At 50.4% G+C, this 24,498-nt stretch overlaps 1 protein-coding gene across 1 annotated transcript; it reads left to right on the forward strand.

Moving 5' to 3' along the window:
• Nucleotides 1–699: 699 nt before the first annotated feature.
• Dhc93AB (Dynein heavy chain at 93AB) lies at nucleotides 700–23,583 on the forward strand. Its single transcript, XM_033485790.2, has 36 exons — nucleotides 700–937; nucleotides 1,525–1,757; nucleotides 1,851–2,116; nucleotides 2,183–2,589; nucleotides 3,055–3,482; nucleotides 3,557–3,798; nucleotides 3,942–4,209; nucleotides 4,368–4,911; nucleotides 5,000–5,317; nucleotides 5,891–6,245; nucleotides 7,071–7,342; nucleotides 7,545–7,925; nucleotides 7,993–8,141; nucleotides 8,974–9,003; nucleotides 9,735–9,980; nucleotides 10,063–10,594; nucleotides 10,701–11,265; nucleotides 12,096–14,489; nucleotides 14,546–14,907; nucleotides 14,983–15,459; nucleotides 16,825–17,089; nucleotides 17,314–17,663; nucleotides 17,731–17,993; nucleotides 18,055–18,351; nucleotides 18,445–18,614; nucleotides 18,690–18,993; nucleotides 19,062–19,531; nucleotides 19,951–20,505; nucleotides 20,568–20,868; nucleotides 20,943–21,224; nucleotides 21,307–21,608; nucleotides 21,689–21,816; nucleotides 22,268–22,482; nucleotides 22,538–22,894; nucleotides 22,981–23,129; nucleotides 23,192–23,583. Exons 1-36 carry the CDS (start codon nucleotides 700–702, stop codon nucleotides 23,484–23,486), a joined length of 13,410 nt encoding a protein of 4,469 aa, XP_033341681.2. The 3' UTR covers nucleotides 23,487–23,583.
• The last annotated feature ends 915 nt before the right edge of the window (nucleotides 23,584–24,498 follow it).

The raw sequence follows: 24,498 nt of genomic DNA on the forward strand, positions 1-24,498 counted from the left end.
TATTGCTCTTCTGTTAGGATAGCATCAACGAACGTAAAGATCGGCGATGGTAGTTACCCCCGTAACACAAACTCCGCCCCTCAAACGCGAACGAATTCGAACTCGTTTACTCACCCCGTCGGAATTCCTACGGGTCCCTAAGGATTCGCCGTCGGCCGTCGCACTTTAATTACCGTTTCCAGCGACAAGATCGACCGGTTGACATTTGCAGGCCGCCGAGATGGCCGGCGATGTGCACTCGCGTGTCGATCCGATCGAAGGAAGACAGAGGAGGCACCGGCGGCCGCGAAACACAGACTAATATCGCCGGTCGGTCGCGGAAGAGTAAAATGGTACCTGCCAGTACGCGGGAGGCGGGATCGCGTGCAATGTCAGTCGCTCGGATATTCCGTGCGTCCCGCGACAATAGGGAGCCAACGAGGCAGGCCCACCTCAAAGACACGATCGGCCAATGCTGGAACGTCGGGTTCAGTCGGTGCCTGGTCTCTTGACCTGCTTGCGCGACGGCCACCATTGGCATTTTTCCCCTTTAACCGCCAACCTCACCCCCCTCGTCCCGCCGTCGCTTCTTTCCGTTTATTTTCTGCGGCGAAATATGAGCCGCGAGCTTCGTATCGCGGCGCGCCGAAGAAGCGAGGTCCTCTAACGACGCCGCCTTTTTAACCGCCCCGTCGCGTATTTCTGTTCGCCATCGCAGAGATGGCCGCGCCGGACGGTCCGGCGGACTTCCGGCTGGAGTACATCGGAGGTTTCGTGCAGAAGTCGCTGAAACTGAAGCCGGAAAAATGGGCCAGGCTGCTGCTCACCGAGGAGTACCGGAACGCTGTGATGGACTTTCTGGATAATCCGGTGCCCGCGGCGCTTTTCGTTGTCCTGACGCCGAACGCGCAGCTAGTCGCGTCCTGCTCGTTCCCCATACCCTGCCAGAGGACCAAGGGTGAGTCCTGTAATTTTCCCGGAATTTTCCGAGCCGAGCTTCCCGCTCCGCCGAAGACAAACACGGAGACCGCGCGGCGAGCTCCTCGGGCGCGAGCTTCGTAAAATGGTCCTTGAACTTCAAGAATAACAGTCGCATGGCACGGTCAGCAACGGCTACTTGTCGGCGAAGGTGCGAGGCTGGTTACGGAATTTTTCGCGAATTTTCCAAGCTGAATTGCACTCGCTGTTGAACGAGTGGCCTGGAATTACGGTGGCAGAAGTCGCGTTTCCGGTACATTTTGACTTGTAAAATGTAATTTATATACGCGAGAACGCCGAAAAGACGAGTGAAACGAATTATAAAGTTTCTAGAAAGTTCGCTTAACTGCAAATTATCTTAACAATAAGTTTTGTCGGTCGACGATAACCGTTGTCAGCGATTCTAACGCCGTTATGATTCTAAGTCATGCAAATAAGAACGTAACGTTGTTACCTTGCTTTCATGCTCTCGAGTAAAATGATTTTATGAAATACAAATGATGTCTTCAAAGTGACTATCTATGTTCCCATTGCTTCAATATACATATATATTCCGATCGTATGCAGGTATCTACGCGGTGAAGATCAAGCAGATACCATTGCCGCGAGAAAAGGACGCTTGCTCCTCGATGTTGATCGTCGGCGATCTATCGTCCCGCGTCGTAGACCAGCTGGCCACTCTGGTCGACAGCGTGTTCGCTCCTCTGCTAAGAAAACGGGAGAACCACAGAGATCTGCCCGAGGTGGCGGTCCAAGACATCTGCAGACACGTTCATGCTCTCCGAGGCACTTTGTATCAAGTAATAAATAAATTCCTTATCGAGCAACGAAGTGAGTTCATTCTTTATCAAGCGGAATATGCTCTATCAAAGAGTTGATCTTTAATCAATTAGGTGAAAGGGCAGGTGAACGGTAGGACAGTCCTCCCGATGCCAGCTGGAATGGAGATGGTGACCGACGTGGAGAAGCAAGTCCGAGCTGAGGGGCCCCAGTCGGTCGATCTGTACTTGAAGAGCGCCATCGAGGGCGTCGTGATAAAGTGGGCGTATTTGGTGAACGACGTCGTCACCCAGGAGTCGGGCGCGGCCTTCGAAAACGGCCAGAATCCAACTCCTGACATTGAATTGGAGTACTGGGCCGCTAAATTAGCGAATTTGAGGTAGACCGATTGCCGAATCCGAACCTGGATCTCTGTGAATAATTGCTAAGAGCAGGACGTTTTCAGGTACATCTACGATCAGCTGCAAGAGGACCGCGTGAAGAAGATGGCGAGCATCCTGGAGCTCACCGATAGCGCGTACTATCCCTGCTTCCGCACGCTCTTCGACAACGTGGTGTCCTCTATGGCCGAGGCGAAGGAGATCTCCTTGTATCTGTCGCCTCTGGCCAGGTGCTTTAAAGCGGTCGAGGAGGTCGAGTTCTCGGAGGCGAAGCCGCTGATGGCCACGCTGATACATTCGCTCGGATTGGCCTGGTCGAAGTCGAGCCACTATCAGAGCTCGTCGAAGGTGATCATCATGCTCCGGCAGATCTGCAACCTGTTGATACAGGAGGCTCGCCGATTCCTCGACCCGTCGTCCATCTTCCAGAGCGACGTGGACGAGGCGCTGCAGCGCGTCCAGATGTCGAGAGGTGGGCTTCGGGAATCGATCATCCCTCGATATCAGTCCCTTGGTCTAAGATTATTTAATAACCTCTTAATTTGCGACAACTTGATCCGGACCTTGAAGATCGTAGATCGAAGATCCGCGGATGAACGTTTTAAGAGTTTCTTGAATTCCGCAGGGGTTCTCGAGAAATTTGATGATCCCTCGATATCAGTCCCTTGGTCTAAGGTTATTTAATAACCTCTTAATTTGCGACAACTTGATCCGGACCTTGAAGATCGTAGATCGAAGATCCGCGGATGAACGTTTTACGAGTTTCTTGAATTCCGCAGGGGTTCTCGAGGAATTTGATGATCCCTCGATATCAGTCCCTTGGTCTAAGGTTATTTAATAACCGCTTAATTTGCGACAACTTGATCCGGACCTTGAAGATCGTAAATCGAAGATCCGTGGATGAACATTTTAATAGTTCCTTGAATTCAATGAACAGGGGTTCTCGAGGAATTCCGCCGGCAGTTCGAGCTGCGGAAGAACATGCCGGCCTTGAAGCCGAACGCTCCGCCGTGGACCTTCAATTCCAGCGCGGTTTTCCAACGTTTGGACGCATTTCTGAGAAGGCTCGCCGATATAGAGTGGCTCTTCAACACAGTCATGGAGTTCTCGAAACTGGAGAAGATAGAGATCGGCGGGATACTCGGCCGATCCCTCAGCAGCAGGATCATCAACGTCTACAAGGAGTTCCAGCAGCTTTTCGTCTCCTTCACCGTGAGAGCCAACGACGCCTTGGAACCCGACGACGAATGTTTCTCCGTCGATTGTCAGAAATTCAACAAGGCGATCACCGATCTCGACAGCAAGCTCGCCGCCATACTCTGCCAGGCATTCGACGACTGCGGGAATTTGGAGAGCGTGTTCAAGGTTAGCAGCGGTCGATAAAAGAACGGCCGAGGCCAATTCGAAGCGATCGATCTCCCTCGGATCTCATCTTTCAGCTGATTAATATCGCCGGGTCCGTGCTCGACAGGCCAGTGATAAGCAAGCAGTTCACGGATCGCTACACCAGGATTTTGGACCTCCTAAATGTCGAGCTGACGGTGGTCGAAGTGCTGTTCAATCGCGGCACCAGAGGCGCGCTAATTAATCTTCCGCCGCTTGCGGCGGCTCTCACGTTCACCAGCATGCTGCGGCAACGCATTGACCTGCCAGTCCAATCTTTCAAGACTATTCAACACCCGTGAGTCGCTTCCGCCGAGATTCGCGACCCGTAAGAACCCCGGCGAGCTTTCGAAACGGCATTACCGGTGCAAAGTCTCGCGGGACACGCTCGCCGATTCGAATCCCGCATCCAAGCCCTATGCATTCGAAACTTTGCTTCAGGATGGTAACGAGCGAGGAGGGCCGGAGCATAGAGCGGCGCTACGAGAGGCTGATCAGGATCTTCGGCGAGAAGGACGACGAGCTGTTCACGGAATGGGCGCGAACCGTGCCGGAGACCGTGGACATCGGCCTGAATCGCAACATTCTGGCGCGCGAGAAAGACTCGACCTTGCTCCTGAACTTCGACCCAGAACTCCTCGCCGTGCTGAAAGAAGTCAACTACCTGAAGCAGATGTCTCGCTCGGACATCCCCGACGAGGCTGTGAAGGTACCTCGAGCAACGTTCTCCTCTAGACGTTCTCCCTGGCAAGCTAGTCTTCTTTAACATTTAAAGAAGATTCAAGTCGTTTAGCACAATTTGTATTAAAAATATTATTTGAATACCTTTTATCAGAGCCGAGGAAGGTAATACGATGTTTCGCGCAGGTGTCCGAAGACGTGGAGACCTTCCGGAAGTTCCGGACGCTGCTGGGCGCGACGGTGGACTCGTACAACAGCGTTCGAAAGACGACCACTCGGGTCGAGTTCCAGCTGATCGAGAACGAGATCACGAGGATCGATTCGTTGGTGTCCCGAGGTGAGAACGAGCTGTGCTGGAGGTCGGCCGGCGTCTTGGAGTACATCGTGGAGCTCGGCGAGCTGGTCGAGGGCCTCTGGAGGCGGATCAAGTCCGCACAGACGAACGTCGGCAAGATCAAAGCGATCCTCGAGCCCTGGACCAGGACGCCGCTGATCGAGAGAAAGGACCGGCGCAAGGACGCTTTATTGTCGTTCGAAGAGCGGCCCGAGAAGGTATCGAAACGGTACGCGGAGATCGAGAGAGCGGCCGAGCAGATCCACTCGTTGGTGAAAGAGAACAAGACGCTCTTCCAAGTCTGCGACGAGATCGAGGAGCCCTGGCGCAGATACGTCGAGTACGTCGACGGCATTGTTACGGAGTCCCTTCGGAGGGCTTTGGGCTGCTCGTTAGGTTTCTATCTCTCGCTTTTCCCTCCGTCTATTGGTGATCGACGGCCCCGATGTTTCGACTGCGAATCCTCTTTTTCTATGTTTGTTAGGGTACTTGGTGGAGAACATGGACTCCGTCGGACAGGGAGAGCCTTTGCTCGAAGCGAAGCTCGAGCTCAGAGAGCCTGATCTTTATTATGTTCCCTCGCTGGAGCCAGACGATCCCGACGGGCTCGATCAATTGATCCTACGTTTGCTGGACGATATCATTGGAATGGCCGCGCTGCTTCCCAGGCTGAAGGAGGACGCCGCGGGATACACCGAGGAGCTCGAGGAGGACTCCGACATCAAGGGGATGAAGAACGAAATTTTGAATAACGTCGCCACTGCTGTCGAGGATGCCACCGAGTTCTGCAGCAACTTCGAAGGTCATTAGTAACTTTAAAACTGGAACTATGGAACCAGTCGAAATGACTGGCTTCTGACTTTTTTCCTGATATTATGAACATATTTCTGGGAGAAATTTTTAGGTACACTTCTTTACTGAAGAATGTAAATATTCTTCTTTATATTTATATTATATATAAATATTATTATATTATAATGTAAATATTATTTCTTTTAAATATTCTTCTTTATATTTATATTATATATAAATATTATTATATTATAATATAAATATCATTTCTTTATTGAAGAATATAAATACTATAATATGGCATTGTTAAAAAACAATATACATTAGTCGTGTTTTGGGGCTCGGTAGTTTTAGTGTTAAAAAAACTTGCCCTGGCCGATCTTCTTCTTAAAATTCTCCATACTTCTATTACCTGTACCTTATAGAAATAAAAAGTATTTATGTTACCGAGGACATCGAGAGGCTGAAGAGCCAGCAACGGCAGACGCCGAATCCTCGGGAATGGCCGTCCTACGTTAATCACGGTCCCGTGACGGCGTTTGCCATTCGATCCCGTTGATCCTCCGTCGTTTTATTTTATCAGGGTACGCCTATCTCTGGTTGGACGACAGGGACATGGTGATGCAACAGTTCCTCGAGTATAGCCGACAATTGACGATAGAGGAAATGGAGATGGTGGCTGTCCAAGATCCCAAGGGGCCGGCGCGGTCGCCGCCGAAAATGGAGCAATTCCGCGAGCAAATCGACCTTTACGAGGGCCTCTATCTCGAGATCGAGGAAATGGAAGCGTCGAAAGTGTTTTGCGGCTGGTTCAGGGTAGACCTGAGACCCTTTAGACAGTCGGTGCTGAACATGGTCTGCAAATGGTCTAGCATGTTCAAGAGACATCTGGTCGATCGCGTCACCAGCAGCCTCTCGGATTTGGGATCGTTCATCAGGTGTTTCTCCTTCCAACTATAAAAGAAACACATCACATTCGCGTAGCATTTATTTTCATTATTTTCAATACTCGAGGAAGAAGGAAGTTATATTTTTCTTTTTTTTTTACTTTGCGCGGGTGAAGATTTTTGCAGCTTCTAAAGACTTTAACGCTAAATCTGACGAGCTCTGGAAATAATTAACACATTGATTGCCAACCACGAGTTATCTCATGGTAGACGTTCACTACGATACGTCTGTTAAGGTAAACGTCTGTTACTAACAAAAAAGGATTTACTTATTATTATTCATTTAAAACAAGGGAATGTTGGCGTATAGTACAGATTTCTTCAAAATCAGCTTGGCAGTCATTGCGTTGGAAGAATAATGGTTAGACTGCTGATTTTATGCATTCATAACGAAATTATAAGTGAAACAAATACGAGACGGTAAAAACATTCTAAAGAATTTCAAGATGCTGTTCTATTTACTTTGAACTTAATACAACAATTAAAGAAAGAAAGCGTAGCTTCTGATATCTTGCATTTAATGCAGGCAATTTTTATTTTGCACAAAAATCCACAGTCTGAATTTATTTAGACTCTCCTCTATTTTTATTGCAACGTAAGTGCGAATAAAGCAACTCGTTTCTTAAGAAAAAATATTTGTAGTATCGACGATTTGAAGATAAAAAAATGTGACCGGTCGAAAATTTTGCGACAAAAAATACTTTCGTTCCTCGGCCCCGATGTTTCCATGCAATCGGTAATTTTATTCACCGCTGCGGTTATGCCGGATAATCGTGCGACGAAGATGAGACAATAATAAGAGTACGAAATCCTTAGGAGAGCAGACGAGGGTCTGCTCCAGCCAATCCAGCCGGGCGACTACGTCGGCCTAGTCAGCGTGATGGGGTATCTTCTGCAAGTGAAAGAGAGACAGCCGACCACCGACGAGATGTTCCAGCCGCTCGAGGAGACGATCGAGCTGCTCAAGTTTTACGACCAGGACATCCCGGAGGAGGTGAACGTCCTCCTGCAAGAGCTGCCGGAACAATGGGCCAACACGAAGAAGCTCGCCCTCATGGTGAAGCAGCAAGTGGCCCCATTGCAGGCCGGTACGCTCGTAAATCCCGGAAAATTTCACTTAACGCTTCCCCATTCGCTCGAATCGATTGCCATCTGTTTCAATACGCTCGCGGTTCTACGATAGATAAAAATCTTTCTGCTTAATTTTATTAAGCAGAAATCTGCCGAGAGTTCGCCTAACTCGAGCCAACGGATGAGATAACGAAACGAATAAATACATTTCGGCGACAGGCGAGGTGTCCAGAATCAGAGGCCGAATCTCCGCGTTCGACACAACGATAACGCACTATCGCGAGGCATTTCGCCGCTACAACTTCTTCAAGTACGAGTGCCAGAACCCTTACGAGCTACTGGACGAGGGCCACCGGGAGATCTTGATGCTGGAGACGCAGATGAAGGACATCCAGGAGTCTGCGTCGCTGTTCGAGGTGATCGTGCCAGAGTTCAAGGTGCTGAGGCAGTGTAGGAAGGAGCTGAGGATGCTGAAGCAGCTCTGGGACTACGTGAACATCGTGAGGAGCAGCATAGAGGGTTGGAAAACGACGCCGTGGCGGAAGATCGACGTGGAGAACATGGACATCGAGTGCAAGAAGTTTGCCAAGGAGATCAGAGGTTGGTGATCGTCCGAGCAAGGACTCGTAGAATTCTTCGAGGCATCGATGTCGTTCCTTTTTCCTAGCTTTAGACAAGGAGATGAGACTGTGGGACGCTTACGTGTCCCTGGAGGCGACGGTGAAGAACATGCTGACTTCTCTAAGGGCTGTCGGGGAGCTCCAGAACCCTGCAATTCGGGAACGACACTGGAGACAGCTGATGAATAGCACTAAGGTACCGAAGAGGTTCGCGGAACGGTTGAGAAACGCGAAGAGAACGATTCGGGAGTACAGATACCTGTGAAGTTTGTGATATTGTCGTACGAACGGTTTTTTTTGTGATTTCGTATTATTGGGTTGGCAACTAAGTAATTGCCGATTTCGGTTATAGATGTCTCTCACTCCCATTTTTGTGATATCCGTAAATGTTATATTATAAAATTATTATTATGTTATTTTTTATTATCCGTGAATGTTAGCAACTGAACAAATTGAATGCAGCGGTCAAGGAAAAGCGACCAGAATTGGTCAATCGTAGAGATGTCATTTTCCAGCAGGACAATGATAGGCAGCACACGTCTTTGTCCACTCGGCAAAAATTCATGGATATTGGTTGGGAATTGATGTTACACCCACCATATAGCCCTGATCTCGCGCCATCGGATTACCACTTATTTCGATCCCTGGACAACTCCCTTCGTGGTAAAACTTTTAACGACGATGACGCTGTAAAATCTCACTTAACTCAGTTTTTGGCCGAAAAGGGTCAGACTTTCTACGAGCGTGGAATTTTCAAGTTGTCAGAGAGATGGCAAAAGGTCATCGAACAAAATGGAAAATACATTACGGATTAAACTTCGTTCCAAGTAAAAAAAAATTTTTATTTCATTGAATAAATCGGCAATTACTTAGTTGCCAACCCAATAGATCGGTTATTCCGTGTGAGATTCCCGACTCGTCGGGAGATTAGGCGCGCCGAGATTAGGAAAACGGGAGAGGATTTTCGTATTCACAGGAATACTAGATGCTAGGTTGCACAAGCTGTATATACGCTATCGGTGTTGCAGAAGCTGGGCGACATGACTCCAGAAATGACCGTAAGTCCACTGTAAATACGCGCACGATTACAATTTTTTCTTGTTCGACTTATTATTATTCATCATTGCTGTGCATGCCTGCACACGCACGCGTCATTCGTGAATCGTTCCTTTTGTGAATTGTATATACTTCGATTAATAAATTGATTACTTTACGAACATGCTCATTTCAATCACCCGCTTCGCCCATTTCATTCTCAAAATATTCTACGTACCATTTATATGTATTATATATATACACTATTTTGTATATTACACTGTGTCTGCTCATTATTTTTATGTATATGTTTTATATAAAAAATATATTTATTACTATATATATTATATATATATTTATATATATTTTATATATATAAACTATATATACATATAGTTTTTATACTATTTTGTATATTACACACTATGTCTGCTCATAATTTATATTATAATATAAAATATATTATATAAAGAATATATATTATTATATATATATTATGTATAAACTATATATACACATATAGTTTTTACACTATTTTGTATATTACACTAAGTCCGCAGACAATTTTTGCTTGGTGCACCAGCGTCTCGACCGCACTGTTTTAAATCACCACGAAACAACACAGCTGTCACGTATCTCCAGTCAATTATGTTCACAAATAAATATCGTTAGAAAACTCAGTAATCTATTAAACACACCTTGCGACTGCTGTGTAACGTCAGAGAACGCGTTGAACAGTGTACACTGCGTCTAGGTTCGATTCGTGATGGACGAGTCGACGACCTTGGCGGACTTGTTGGAGCTGAACCTTCATGACTGCGAGGAGGAGGTGAAGAACATCGTGGACAAGGCTGTAAAAGAGATGTCTATGGAACGATACATGCGGGAGCTAAACACCACGTGGTCCAAAATGGAGTTCGAGAAGGAAACGCACGCCAGAACCGGCGCCACCTTGATCAGGGCAAGCGAAGAACTCATAGAGACCCTGGAAGAGAACCAGGTGCTTGAACCAACTTTCGAACGTCCCCCCCCCCCCTCCCAAAAAAGAACGAAACGAAAATTACAATCACCACCTCTTCCAGGTGCAATTGCAAAACCTCATCACCTCGAAGTTCATCGCCCACTTCTTAGGCGAGGTATCTAGCTGGCAGAAGAAGCTCAGCATCGCGGATCAAGTGACCACAGTTTGGTTCGAGGTTCAGCGGACCTGGATGCACCTGGAGAGCATTTTCACCTCCTCGGAGGATATTCGTAGGCAGCTGCCGGTAGACGCGGAGAGATTCGACAGGATAGATAAAGAGTTCAAGCTGATGACGGAAGAGATGGCGAAGACGCCCAACGTGGTCGAGGCTACCAACAAAGAGGGCCTGGCGTCGGCTCTGGACATCCTGCAGAAGGAGCTGGTTCTATGCGAGAAGGCCCTGGCAGAGTACTTGGAAACGAAGCGTCTTGCTTTCCCTAGGTTCTACTTCGTTTCGTCCAGCGACTTGTTGGACATCCTGTCGAACGGCAATCAGCCTGAAGTGGTGGCCAAGCATCTGACGAAGCTGTTCGATTCCATGGCTCGCTTGGAGTTCGACGACAGCGCCGACAATCTGCCCAGACGCGTACTGGGTGAGTTTAAAGATCTTCAATTTATCTTATCCACCTTTTCAGCGGAATACTCTAAAGATCGACGAACGAGGATTCGTTGAGAAACGACGTTTCTTCGTGTTCGAAGGGATGTTCGCGAAGGACGGCGAGTACGTAGAATTCGCGAACTGCGAGATGACTTGCGAGGGGGCTGTGGAGGCGTGGCTGAACGGCCTGCAGAGGGCCATGAGGGTGACCATAAGGCACTACTTCAGCGAGGCGGTGGTTGCCTACGAGGAGAAGCCGCGGGAACAATGGCTGTTCGACTATCCGGCTCAGGTGTCTCTGTGCGGCACGCAAATCTGGTGGACCACCGAGGTGAACATCGCGTTCTCCAGGCTGGAGGAGGGCTACGACAACTCGCTGAAGGACTATCTGAAGAAACAGATCTCCCAGCTGAGCATCCTGATCGCGCTGCTGATCGGAGAACTGACGAAGCAGGAGAGACAGAAGGTGATGACGATCTGCACGATCGACGTGCACTCGAGGGACGTGGTCGCCAAGCTGGTGCAGTCGAAGGTGGAGACCTCGCAGGCCTTCCAATGGCAAAGTCAACTGCGACACCGGTGGGACGAGAAGGAGAAGGATTGCTTCGCCAATATTTGCGATGCCCAGTTCAAATATTCGCACGAGTACCTGGGAAACACTCCCAGGTTAGCGTTACAGGGCCTAGGGCTCTTTACGAGCGCGTTCGTATCCTTGAAAGTCGAGTAGAATTGTTGAGAAACGAGAGAGCTTGAGGATTAGAATCGCGGATCATCTAATCCCCCTTCTAATTTAGCCTTTACTCTCTGAAGTATCTTAGAGGATAACTGACATCGCGCGTCAGCTCTCACTCCACGAACCTTATCGCAAAGTTCCTATTACAGGGCCTAGGGCTCTTTACGAGCGCGTTCGTAACCTTGGAAGTCGAGTAGAATTGTTGAGAAACGCGAGAGCTTGAGTATTAGGATCGCGGGTCATCTAATCCCCCTTCTAATTTAGCTTTTACTCTCTGACGTAACTTAGAAGATAACTGACATCGCGCGTCAGCTCTCGCTCCACGAACCTTATCGCAAAGTTCCTGTTACAGGGCCTAGGGCTCTTTACGAGCGCGTTCGTAACCTTGGAAGTCGAGTAGAATTGTTGAGAAACGCGAGAGCTTGAGTATTAGGATCGCGGGTCATCTAATCCCCCTTCTAATTTAGCTTTTACTCTCTGACGTATCTTAGAAGATAACTGACATCGCGCGTCAGCTCTCGCTTCACGAACCTTATCGCAAAGTTCCTGTTACAGGGCCTAGGGCTCTTTACGAGCGCGTTCGTAACCTTGGAAGTCGAGTAGAATTGTTGAGAAACGCGAGAGCTTGAGTATTAGGATCGCGGGTCATCTAATCCCCCTTCTAATTTAGCCTTTACTCTCTGAAGTATCTTAGAGGATAACCGACATCGCGCGTCAGCTCTCGCTCCACGAACCTTATCGCAATGTTCCTGTTTCCATTTAGGTTGGTCATAACGCCCTTGACGGACAGGTGCTACATCACCCTGACGCAGTCCCTTCACCTGGTGATGGGAGGTGGCCCGGCAGGTCCAGCCGGCACGGGGAAAACCGAGACAACGAAGGATCTGGGCCGAGCATTGGGCATAATGGTCTACGTGTTCAACTGTTCGGAGCAAATGGACTACAAGTCCTGCGGCAACATCTACAAGGGCCTGGCACAAACGGGAGCCTGGGGCTGCTTCGACGAGTTCAATCGAATCACCGTGGAGGTCCTGTCGGTGGTGGCGGTCCAGGTGAAATCGATTCAGGACGCGATCAGAGACAAGAAGGACAAGTTCAACTTCATGGGAGAGACGATCAGCCTGGAACCGACTGTGGGCATCTTCATCACCATGAATCCTGGCTACGCTGGCCGCACGGAGCTCCCGGAGAACTTGAAAGCGTTGTTCAGACCTTGCGCCATGGTGGTGCCCGATTTCGAGTTGATCTGCGAGATCATGCTGGTGGCGGAGGGTTTCCAAGATGCCAGGATTCTCGCCAGGAAGTTCATCACGTTGTACACTCTGTGCAAAGAGCTTCTGTCCAAGCAGGATCACTACGATTGGGGCCTGAGAGCCATAAAGTCCGTGTTGGTGGTCGCGGGAAGCTTGAAACGCGGAGATCCTGGGAGACCCGAAGAACAAGTGCTGATGCGAGCCCTGCGGGACTTCAACATCCCCAAAGTGGTGTCCGACGATCTTCCTGTCTTCATGGGACTGATCGCGGACCTGTTCCCGGCGCTGGACGTTCCCAGGAAGAGGGACGCGGAGTTCGAGAAGATGGTGAAGCAAGCCGCAGCCGACTTGCAACTTCAGCCGGAGGATGGGTTCATCTTGAAGGTCGTCCAATTGGAAGAACTGCTCGAAGTGAGGCACTCGGTGTTCATCGTGGGAACCGCTGGCTCTGGCAAGACCCAGGTCTGGAAGACCCTGTTCAGGACCTACCAGAACATGAAGAGGAAGCCCGTGTACAACGATCTGAACCCCAAAGCTGTCACCAACGACGAACTCTTCGGGATCATCAATCCGGCGACCAGGGAGTGGAAGGACGGTCTGTTCTCCGTGATCATGAGAGAGCAGGCGAATCTGGGAGGCGAGAATCCGAAGTGGATCGTCTTGGATGGCGACATAGATCCGATGTGGATCGAGTCGTTGAACACCGTCATGGACGACAACAAGGTTCTAACTTTAGCCAGCAACGAACGGATCGCTTTGACGCCCGTGATGAGACTGCTTTTCGAAATCTCGAACCTGAGGACTGCCACTCCAGCTACGGTGTCCCGAGCTGGGATCCTGTACATCAATCCTCAGGACCTAGGCTGGAACCCCTACGTGACCAGCTGGGTGGAGAAGAGGATCTCGCCGATAGAGAAATCGAACCTGGTGATGCTGTTCGACAAGTACATCCCTCCTTGCTTGGACACCTTGAGGACCAGGTTCAAGAAGATCACGCCTATCGCCGACATGGCGCACGTGGAGATGCTCTGTCACTTGTTACACTGTCTGCTGAAACCGGAGCTGACCGGCATCGACTTCTTGAAGGAGCACTACGAACTCTACTTCGTGTTCGCAGCGGTTTGGGCGTTCGGCTCCTCCATGTTCCAGGATCAAACCGTAGATTACAGGGTGGAGTTCAGCAAATGGTGGGTCAACGAGTTCAAGCAGATCAGGTTTCCGCAGCAGGGCACCGTTTTCGATTATTACATCGACGCCGAGACGAAGAGCTTCACACCCTGGACCGAACGTCTGCCCAAGTTCGAGCTGGACCCTGAGATACCACTGCAAGCAGTGCTGGTTTACACGGCGGAGTCCATCAGGATCAAGTACTTCCTGGATCTCCTGATGGTGGAGAAACATCCGGTGATGTTAGTGGGCACCGCCGGCTGTGGGAAGACGGTGCTGGTCGCCGAGAAGCTTCTACACCTGCCCGAGAACTATGCCGTGTCCAACGTGCCCTTCAATTTCTATACCACTTCGGAGATGCTGCAGAAGATCCTGGAGAAGTCGCTGGAGAAGAAAGCCGGCAGGAATTACGGCCCGCCTGGGAACAAGACTTTAGTGTACTTCATAGACGACATGAACATGCCCGAGGTGGACGCTTATGGGACCGTTCAACCGCACACTCTGATTCGCCAGCATCTGGATTACGGTCACTGGTACGACAGGACCAAGCTGACGCTGAAAGATATCCATAATTGTCAGTACGTCAGTTGCATGAACCCAACCGCCGGATCGTTCACCATTAATCCGAGGTTGCAGAGGCATTTCTCTGTGTTCGCTGTCAGTTTCCCGAACACCGACTCCCTGACCACGATCTACGCCTCCATTTTGTCCCAGCATCTGTCCAACGTCGAGCACAGGTATCTATCATCGCCTTTATTCAGTGCAATAGTCCCTGACGATGCTGCCATTGCAGGTTTCCCCACTCGGTCACAGAGCTGTGCAACAACATAGTGCAAGCCTCCATCCAACTTCATCATCGCTGCGCCCAGATGTTCCTCCCGACAGCGGTGAAGTTCCACTACATCTTCAATCTCCGAGAACTGTCGAACTGCTTCCAAGGAATGTTGTTCAGCGGCAACGAGTGCCTGCCATCCGCCCTAGATCTGATCAGGCTCTGGCTCCACGAGACTCATCGGGTTTACGGGGACAAATTGACCGACGAGAAGGACATCGAAAGCTTCTCGAAGCTGCAGCTAGACATCCTGAAGAAGAACGTGGAAGAGGTCGACGAGGGAGCTGTGCTAGAGAAACCGAACATTTACTGCCACTTCGCAGGTCATTTCGCCCCCCTCTGAATCAGTTGTTCTCGAACAATTTCTACGTTGGAGTCTAAAAAATTATTTTCCGCAGGCGGTGTCGGCGAGCCAAAATACATGCCGGTGAGGGAATGGGCGACGCTGCACAGACTACTGTCCGAGGCAATGGTCAGCTACAACGACCTGGTAGCAGCCATGAACCTGGTGCTCTTCGAGGACGCCATGATGCACGTCTGTCGCATAAACAGGATCCTAGAGTCGCCGAGAGGCAGCGCTCTTCTAGTTGGTGTAGGAGGATCTGGCAAGCAGAGCTTGTCCCGGCTGGCAGCGTTCATAAGCACGCTGGAGGTGTTCCAAATTCAGCTGAAGAAGGGTTACGGCATCACTGATCTCAAATTGGAGCTCGCTGTTCTGTATAACAAGGCAGGCTTGAAGAACTTGGGCCTGGTGTTCTTGATGACCGACGCGCAAGTCGCCAACGAGCAGTTCCTCGTGCTGATCAACGACATGTTAGCTTCCGGCGAGGTTCCCGACCTGTTCGCCGAGGACGAAGTCGAGAACATCATTGCAGGTTCGCTGCTCGGCAGCATTGCGATTAGTCTGCGGATCTTATTGTCATCGTCTCGCGTGTCGAACAGATATTAGATGAAGATATGTTCCTTCTTTTAACCTTTTAGGCACGACGCGCCACTATAGTGGCTTCCGCGGATGTCATCTCTCTGAACGACGCGCCACTATAGTGGCTTACTCTAGTAGCTCACTCGGTCATCGTTTGAATCAAATAATTGTCTTCATATGCATTGTTTCACACTTATTTTGTCTTCACATCGATTTACAATATACAGACTTATCTTAACAATATAACTGTATCTTAACAATATACAGACAGAATATACAGACACTCTGTACAGTACATATCAGACTTTGCCGTCCAGAGAAATAGCCTCGCACAGAATTCAGCCGTACCTAAAAGGTTAACGATGTTAATATAGTAAAAGCAACGTTGCAGTATTTTTTAACCCTTAACGCTCCGCGCGTTTCTCGAGTACTGCCTACCAGCAACTCCGGCATATTTTTGGAGCGAAGCGTCTGAGATAAAGGAAGTCTTATTTCGAGTTTAGAACATTTTCTGCGCAATTGTTGGTTTCCTTTATAATTTCATTTACCAATTCGTCCGTGAAAAATAATTAAAAATATTGTATCGGCTGTTCAATGTTTGTAGAAACTTGCGGTTCAGTGACCTGTGGCAATACACTAAAAGGTATTCTATCTGGAATATGTAATTCTTCCGTAACATCATGCCATTCATCTAAGTCTTGTAATGAATCTTCGCTTTCACTTTCAATAATTCTCATTCTTCGTCTCTTTGGTAGTGTAATTTTGCTACTACTACTTGAAGTGTCAGAATCATAACCAACATCGTCTTCCACAATGTCTTTTAACTCTTCAAAATCAAATACGTCTTCGGTATCACTCGGCTCTAAATTCTCATCATAATATTTATTTTTCTCCATGTTGCTAACCATAGAAAAGGTCAAAAAATGGTTTAATCGTAATGGTACAGACTTAGCTCGTTTTAACTACAGATAACAATTGCTAACGCCGACGATAACGTGTGCTAAAAACATTTGGCTCCGCAGCGGAGCCTTCGGAGTTACGGAACAAATGACAAATGTCTCCGTAGCGGAGCCTTCGGAGCGCTAAGGGTTAATATACTAAAAGCAACGTTGCAGTATTATTAAAATTCTTTTCTCGTCTTCGCTGTTCTGTGCTTCGTTTATCTATTTTCGCTCTAAGTGCACAAAAAGATCCGCAGCCTAATTATGACGTGGTCGGCGCGAGGCCAGATGGAAATCTGTCTTCAGCAGATTGCAACAACCCTTTACGACGTATGACGATGCGTAGAATACACCTAATAGATACTGAACGGTCACAGGCGTCCGCAACGAGGTGAAAGGTGCCGGGATGCTAGACACCCGCGAGAACTGCTGGAAGTTCTTCATCGACCGGGTGCGCAGGCAGCTCCGAATAGTTCTCTGCTTCTCCCCGGTAGGATCCACTTTAAGGGTCCGCTCGAGGAAATTCCCGGCCATAATAAATAGCACGGCGATAAACTGGTTTCACGAATGGCCGCAAGAAGCTTTGATGTCTGTGTCGAAGAGGTTCCTGCAGGAGTTGGACGAACTTCCCGAAAGTTATAGGTATTCCGGGGCATTCTGTGGCCGAGGGGAACGCGAATAGTATCTTCGGGCAATAGCAACGATTGTTGGAAACGGACTTCGGCGAATTGCGTGCGCTTCGGGTCCGAGTACACAGTCTCGATACACTGCCGCGATCGAACCGCGGCAACGTACCGAAACGTAACAATCGCTTACGATGACTGCAATTTTCCGAATTCGAAGTCCGACGAATTTTCCTGATTCAGAGACTCGGCGGCGAAGTTCATGGCACACGCCCACACCAGCGTCAACGCAGCCAGCCGCCACTATTTAGCCAGCGAGCGTCGCTACAATTACACAACGCCGAAGTCCTTCCTCGAACAGATCAGCCTGTACACCCGTTTGCTGAAGACGAAGTCCAAGGAGCTTCGCGGCCGAGTCGCCAGGTTGGAGAACGGTTTGGAAAAGCTCAGATCCACCGCGGTGCAGGTGGACAAGCTGAAGGAGAAGCTGGCCGTGCAGGAGGTGGAGTTGCAGCAGAAGAACGACGCCGCGGACGCGTTGATCGCGATCGTAGGCGTGGAGACCGAGAAGGTGCAGAAGGAGAAGGCTTTAGGTGCGCAAGCCTCGATCATTTCGGCCGAACCTAAGTCCGATGCAAATTCGTTTTCGATTGTCTGCAGCCGACGAGGAGGAGTCGAAGGTGGCGATCATCGCGGAGGAAGTGTCGAAGAAGCAAAAGGACTGCGAGGCGGATCTGACGAAGGCGGAGCCGGCGCTGCTGGCGGCCCAGGAAGCTCTGAACACCCTGAACAAGGCGAACCTAACCGAATTAAAGTCGTTCGGCTCGCCTCCAGGCGCTGTGACCAACGTGACGGCGGCTGTGATGGTCCTGCTGGCACCAGCAGGCAAAGTGCCCAAGGATCGCAGCTGGAAGGCTGCCAAGGTAAAACGAGGTCAACGAATCGCCCCGGAATGTTGCAGCGAGCATTCTTCCGCCCGTTTAGATCGTGATGGCGAAGGTCGACACGTTCCTCGACTCTCTGATCAATTACGACAAGGAGAACATCCATCCCGAGGTGATCAAGGCCATTCAACCGTACCTGAAGGACTCCGAGTTCGAACCCGAGTTCGTTAGGTCGAAATCGGCGGCGGCGGCGGGTCTCTGCGCCTGGGTCATCAACATCATCAAGTTCTACGAGGTGTTCTGCGACGTGGAGCCGAAGAGGAAGGCGCTGGCACACGCGAACGCCGAGCTCGCTGCCGCGCAGGACAAGTTGGGCGTGATTAAACGAAAAGTTGCTGTAGGTGACAATTTGTACAGTTCGACTATAATTCGTTTCGAGCGCATAAGTTCTCGCCAACATTATTGGTATCGTTATTGCTTCGGAACGCAGTCTCTCGAGGAGCAATTGGCGAAGCTGACGGCGGACTTCGAGCAGGCCACGGCCGAGAAGTTGAAGTGTCAGCAAGAGGCTGACGCTACGAACGCGACTATCGCGCTGGCTAACAGGCTGGTAGGTGGTTTAGCCTCGGAGAACGTTCGGTGGGCGGACTCCGTCGCAAAGTAAGTTTCGCGAGGAGTAAATTGCGCTTTCGCGATTGCACTTTCGAAAGGCTAAATGTAAACGACTTGTCCAAGTTTCATGCAGCAAGCGTCGACCTTGCCGGGCGACGTGCTGCTGGTAACAGCGTTCATCTCGTACGTTGGCTGCTTCACGAAGCAATTCCGGCTGGATCTACAGCAGAAGCAATGGCTGCCGTTCCTGAGAGCGATGGAGCCGCCGGTTCCGATAACAGAAGGTCTGGACCCGCTGTCCTTGCTGACGGACGACACTCAGATAGCCAAATGGAACAACGAGGGCCTGCCGAACGACAGGATGTCCACAGAGAACGCCACCATCCTGACAAACTCGGATCGTTGGCCGTTGATGATCGATCCCCAAGTACGTAATTGCATCGTTCCACCCGCGAGCTTCGCGTCGTCGCCTCTAAAACGATCAACTTTTCGCAGCTCCAGGGCATCAAGTGGATCAAACAGAAGTACGGCGAGGACCTGAGGGTCATTAGGCTCGGTCAGAAGGGTTGCCTGGATGTCATCGAGCAGTCCCTGGCATCGGGATCGACCGTTCTAGTCGAGAACATCGGCGAAACGGTGGACCCGGTGTTGGATCCTCTGTTGGGCAGGAACTTGATTAAGAAGGGTCGCGCGATTAAGATCGGCGACAAGGAGGTCGAGTACAACCCGCTGTTCAGATTACTGTTGCACACCAAGCTGGCTAATCCGCATTACAAGCCCGAGATGCAGGCGCAAACAACCCTGATTAATTTCACGGTGACGAGGGACGGCCTCGAGGATCAACTGCTGGCGGAAGTGGTGAAGGCCGAACGACCGGACCTCGAGGAGTTGAAGGCAGAGCTGACCAGGCAGCAGAACGACTTCAAGATCACGTTGAACAGCCTGGAGGACTCGCTGTTATCGAGGTGCGACCGCTAAGAGCTCTCTCGCGCTTTCATTAGGCTATCGAGAAGGTTAACGCTGCTTCGGTCGATGAAGATTAGACTGACATTTTTAACAGAAACAACTAGGTCAAATATAAAATTTTGCAAACATTAGGAAACTTCCGAATAACTTTCCTGTTAAAACGACCGAAAGAGGAAAGAGACTTTCATCAGACTCGCGTTTCTCGCAACGATCGTAAGGACTTTTTATTTCGCGTAAAGATCCGCGGTCTAACGACGATAAATGGCAACGAATGATCGAATCTTGCGAACAAATTGTTCAACTATTTCGACGGCGAGCCCCGTCAGAAGCGGCGCGAGCTTTCGCGGTGGCCCGACGTTTCCCGTTCGTCCGATATCCTCTGATCGTTTTCCGATGACGAGCCGACAATTGGCCGCAGACTGTCGTCGGCTGGCAGCAACGTGTTAGGGGACACGTCGCTGGTGGAGAACCTCGAGACGACCAAGAGGACAGCGGCGGAAATCGAGTCGAAGGTGACGGAAGCCCGCGGGACCAGCAAAGAGATCGACGCTGCTCGGGAACTGTATCGACCGGCGGCCGCCAGAGCTTCCCTCCTCTATTTCATCCTGAACGATCTGAACACCATCAATCCGATCTATCAGTTCTCGCTGAAGGCCTTCAGCGTCGTGTTCCAGAACGCAATCTCGAAGGCGGACCCGGCGCCGGACGTGTCCGGCAGGGTGAAGAATCTGATCGAGTGCATCACGTATTCGGTGTTCATGTACACCAGCAGAGGGCTGTTCGAGTGCGACAAGCTGATCTTCGCCTCGCAGATGGCCTTCCAGATATTGTTGGCACGGAACGAGGTGACCACCGGCGAGCTGGACTTCCTCCTGCGGTTCCCCATCACGCCCCACGTCACTTCGCCCGTTGACTTTCTCACCAACACCAGCTGGGGAGGGATCAGGAGCCTGGCCAGCCGGGAGGAGTTTCGGTGAGAGACATTTTAATCACTCGCCCGGTCGGATCACTCGTTCCGTTCGTTTTTCCGCGCAGCAATTTAGACAGGGACATCGAGAGCTCGGCGAAACGTTGGAAGAAGCTGGTCGAATGCGAGTGCCCGGAGCGGGAGAAGTTCCCGCAGGAGTGGAAGAACAAGACGACCATCCAGCGTCTGTGCATGCTGAGAGCGCTGCGACCCGACAGGATGACCTACGCGATCGCCGCGTTCATCGAGGAGAAGCTGGGTCCCAGGTACATCGAAGGCAGAACGGTGGAGTTCGCGAAGTCCTTCGAGGAAACTGGCCCATCGACGCCGATCTTCTTCATCCTATCCCCGGGAGTAAATCCTCTGAAGGTTAAATTGAAAAATCCTCGAACTTCTCCGCGCGAACCTTCCACGATATTTCTTCGAAATCGTTCCGCTTCCAGGACGTGGAAGATCTCGGTCGTCGGCTCGGCTACAGCTTGGACGACCAGAACTTCCACAACGTGTCCTTGGGTCAGGGTCAGGAGACCGTCGCGGAGCAAGCGATGGACGAGGCGGCTACGAACGGCCACTGGGTGGTGCTGCAGAACATTCACTTGGTGAAGAAGTGGCTGCCGCTGTTGGAGAAGAAGCTGGAAGTCGCCGCGGACGGGTCCCACGCCGAGTACAGGGTGTTCATGAGCGCGGAGCCGGCCAGCACGCCCGCGGGACACATCATCCCCCAAGTAAAACATTCTCTTTGTGCCCCGGCACCCTCTAACTAAATTGTAAGGCGAGGTCGACCGTGGCTGAAACGAGACGAATTAGGGGATCCTGGAGTCGTCCATTAAGATCACGAACGAGCCGCCGACGGGGATGCAGGCGAACCTCCACAAAGCGTTGGACAACTTCAGCCAGGAGACGCTCGAGATGTGTAGCAAGGAGGCCGAGTTCAAGGCGATCCTGTTCTCCCTGTGCTATTTCCACGCGGTGGTCGCCGAGCGGCGCAAGTTCGGCCCGCAGGGCTGGAACAAAATCTACCCGTTCAACGTCGGCGACCTTCACATCAGCGTCAGCGTCCTCTATAATTACCTGGAGGCCTCGGCCAAGGTGCCCTGGGAGGACTTGAGGTTCGCGTTTCACGCTATGCTCCCTCTAACCGTTGCTTCGGCTCGAATAATTGTCCCCTAATGGTCGATGCTGGATCAAGGTACTTGTTCGGGGAGATCATGTACGGAGGCCACATCACGGACGACTGGGACAGGAGGCTCTGCGTCTCCTACCTGGAGGAGCTGATGCAGCCGGATCTCGTGGACGGGGAGCTTCAGTTAGCGCCAGGTGACGAAATTCCACGAGCGATCGATTAAACTGGCTTTCGGAGTCATGAGAGTCAGGAAGTATCTACAGAGTGTCCCAAAAATGTCTCGCAATCCGAAAGTGGCGGGTTCCTCGGGTTATTCGAAGCAACTTTTTCCTTTATAAAAATTTTCTCCGAGGCACCGTTAACGAGTTATTAACGAAAAACAATGACCAATGAGAGGCGAGCTCGGCTGGCGCGAGGCGACCGAGCCAATGAGCGGAACTGGGCTTCGTGCGCTGGTTGGCTAGGCCGCCTCGCGTCAATCGTACTCGATTCTTATTGGTCACTGTTTTTCGTTAATAACTCGTTAACGGTGCCTCCGAGAAAAATTTTGTAAAGGAAGAAGCTGCTTCAAATGATCCGAGGAACCCGCCATTTCCGGATTGCGAGACATTTTTGGGACATCCTGTATAAGTTTCTTTTCTGAAGGATTCCCCGCACCCCCGAACACCGATCTCACCGGCTACCACACGTACATCGACGAAGCGATGCCTCCAGAGTCCCCTTACCTCTACGGCCTTCATCCGAACGCAGAGATAGGCTTCCTGACGATGACCGCGGAGAATCTCTTCAAGACCGTCTTCGAAATGCAACCTAGGGACTCTGGGAGCTCCGGTGGGCAAACGGTGACTCGGGAAGAGAAGGTAAAATCATGACGTTGCAACGTTTATGACTCGTTGATCGAACGGTCCTGTCTAGGTGAAGCAAATATTGGACGAAATAATGGAGAAGCTGCCGGACGAGTTCAACATGACAGAGATCATGGGCAAGGTGGAGGAGAGGACCCCGTACGTGATCGTAGCGTTCCAGGAATGCGAAAGGATGAACTATCTGACGATAGAGATCAAGAGGTCGCTTCGCGAGCTGGATCTCGGTCTGAAGGGTGAGCTGACCATCACGTCGGACATGGAGGACCTGGAGAACGCGGTGTTCCTCGACCAAGTGCCTCCTGTTTGGGCTCAGAGGGCTTATCCTTCTCTCTTGGGCCTCGCCGGCTGGTTCGTTGACCTGCTGCTGAGGATCAGGGAGCTGGAAACCTGGTCCACAGACTTCGTCGTAAGAAAATGCTTATCCCGGAAATGCTTATCGGAACTCTCACTCGTCGCTGTCACCGAGAAGCCTCGCTTCAAATCTTGTTCCAGCTGCCGTCGTCGGTCTGGCTGGCGGGATTCTTCAACCCCCAGTCCCTATTGACAGCCATTATGCAGTCGACTGCCAGGAGACAAGAGCTACCCCTCGACAAGATGTGTCTGCAGTGCGACGTGACGAAGAAGAACAAGGAAGAATTCACGTAAGCGACGGAAAGGAGAACGATAGCGTAATTTCGATTCGATTCCGCGTTCTCTGTCGTAGCTCGGCGCCCAGGGACGGCGCTTACATCCACGGAATCTTCATGGAGGGCGCCAGATGGGACGTTCAAACCGGAATCATCGTCGACTCGAAATCGAAGGAGCTGTTCCCAGCTATGCCTGTGATCAACGTGCGAGCGATCACGCAGGACAAGCAGGATCTCAGGAACATGTACGAGTGTCCAGTCTACAAGACCAGGACCAGAGGACCCACCTACGTGTGGACCTTCAATCTCAAGACCAAGGACAAACCTGCCAAGTGGACCTTGGCTGGCGTCGCGCTGTTGCTTCAAACTTGAATTCCTGTCGTCGAGAGATCCAGTTGTCTATGTCTTCGAGTCGAGCAAAATGTTGAATGTTGATTGTTTCAAGATTATTAAAGTTCTCGAAAAAGAAGCGTCCATTCGATTAGCGAGTTCCGTCGCCTCTGATTACGTACAAGGTCCTGTGGTTTAACTATGAAACTCTTCAAGTCCGTTCACCGAGTCGAATCACCGGACATAAACAAATTCACGTGGCGATATTCTGATAAAACAGGGCCGTATATCTGAATTATTGTACCCAACATTTCTTTGGCCGAGATTTTCGGATTGATAGCAATCGTCGCATATGTTTCGTTTACTATAATATGTATACTCTTGTAAGGAGTTTCATGATTGCTTTTGGATCTTGTTGCATACGTTGCATCATCGTTTTAAGCGGTTATTTATCATTATCATCTTCGAACGCAGAACTTGTGGAAGGCGCGTCCGACATCAAATGTCAAAAACGTGTCATAAAAAGCAACGAAACAACAATATAACTGGGAAATGACAAAAGAAATATATCACGGAGACAAGACAACAACAATAAAGAAATTAATATAAAAATGCGGACTGGACTCGGACGACGCGTTTTACAAAACGACGAAAGGAACAGTAAACTGCATCCCTGAATTTGATAATTGACTATCGAGCGTTCATTCCTTTCTGCCAATAGCCGTAACACGTGGATAATTCGTTCACACATCTGATGACTCGGCCCGGCGAACGGACATCGGCTGCTTCAACGAACGAGTCTCGTGCTGGAAATCGTCTCGGTCCGCCATTAGGTCCGACCGGAACGCGTCAAACGACCGGTTCGCCTGCTACCGGCGATCGATCCGCGAATGTCGGTCGTTTAAAAAAGAACGGGAGAACCGACACACGTGGCCCGGCGATTGCGACAGCGGAAGAAGAAGAAGAAGACAATAATTCGAGCGTAAATCCCGGAGGGCCCATCGAACGGAGGATATCCAGAGGTCGACTAATCGACCAGGAGTTAATAAACCGT

The sequence above is a fragment of the Megalopta genalis genome, chromosome 15 (assembly GCF_051020955.1).
Source record: "Megalopta genalis isolate 19385.01 chromosome 15, iyMegGena1_principal, whole genome shotgun sequence".
NCBI classification, from domain to species: domain Eukaryota; kingdom Metazoa; phylum Arthropoda; class Insecta; order Hymenoptera; family Halictidae; genus Megalopta; species Megalopta genalis.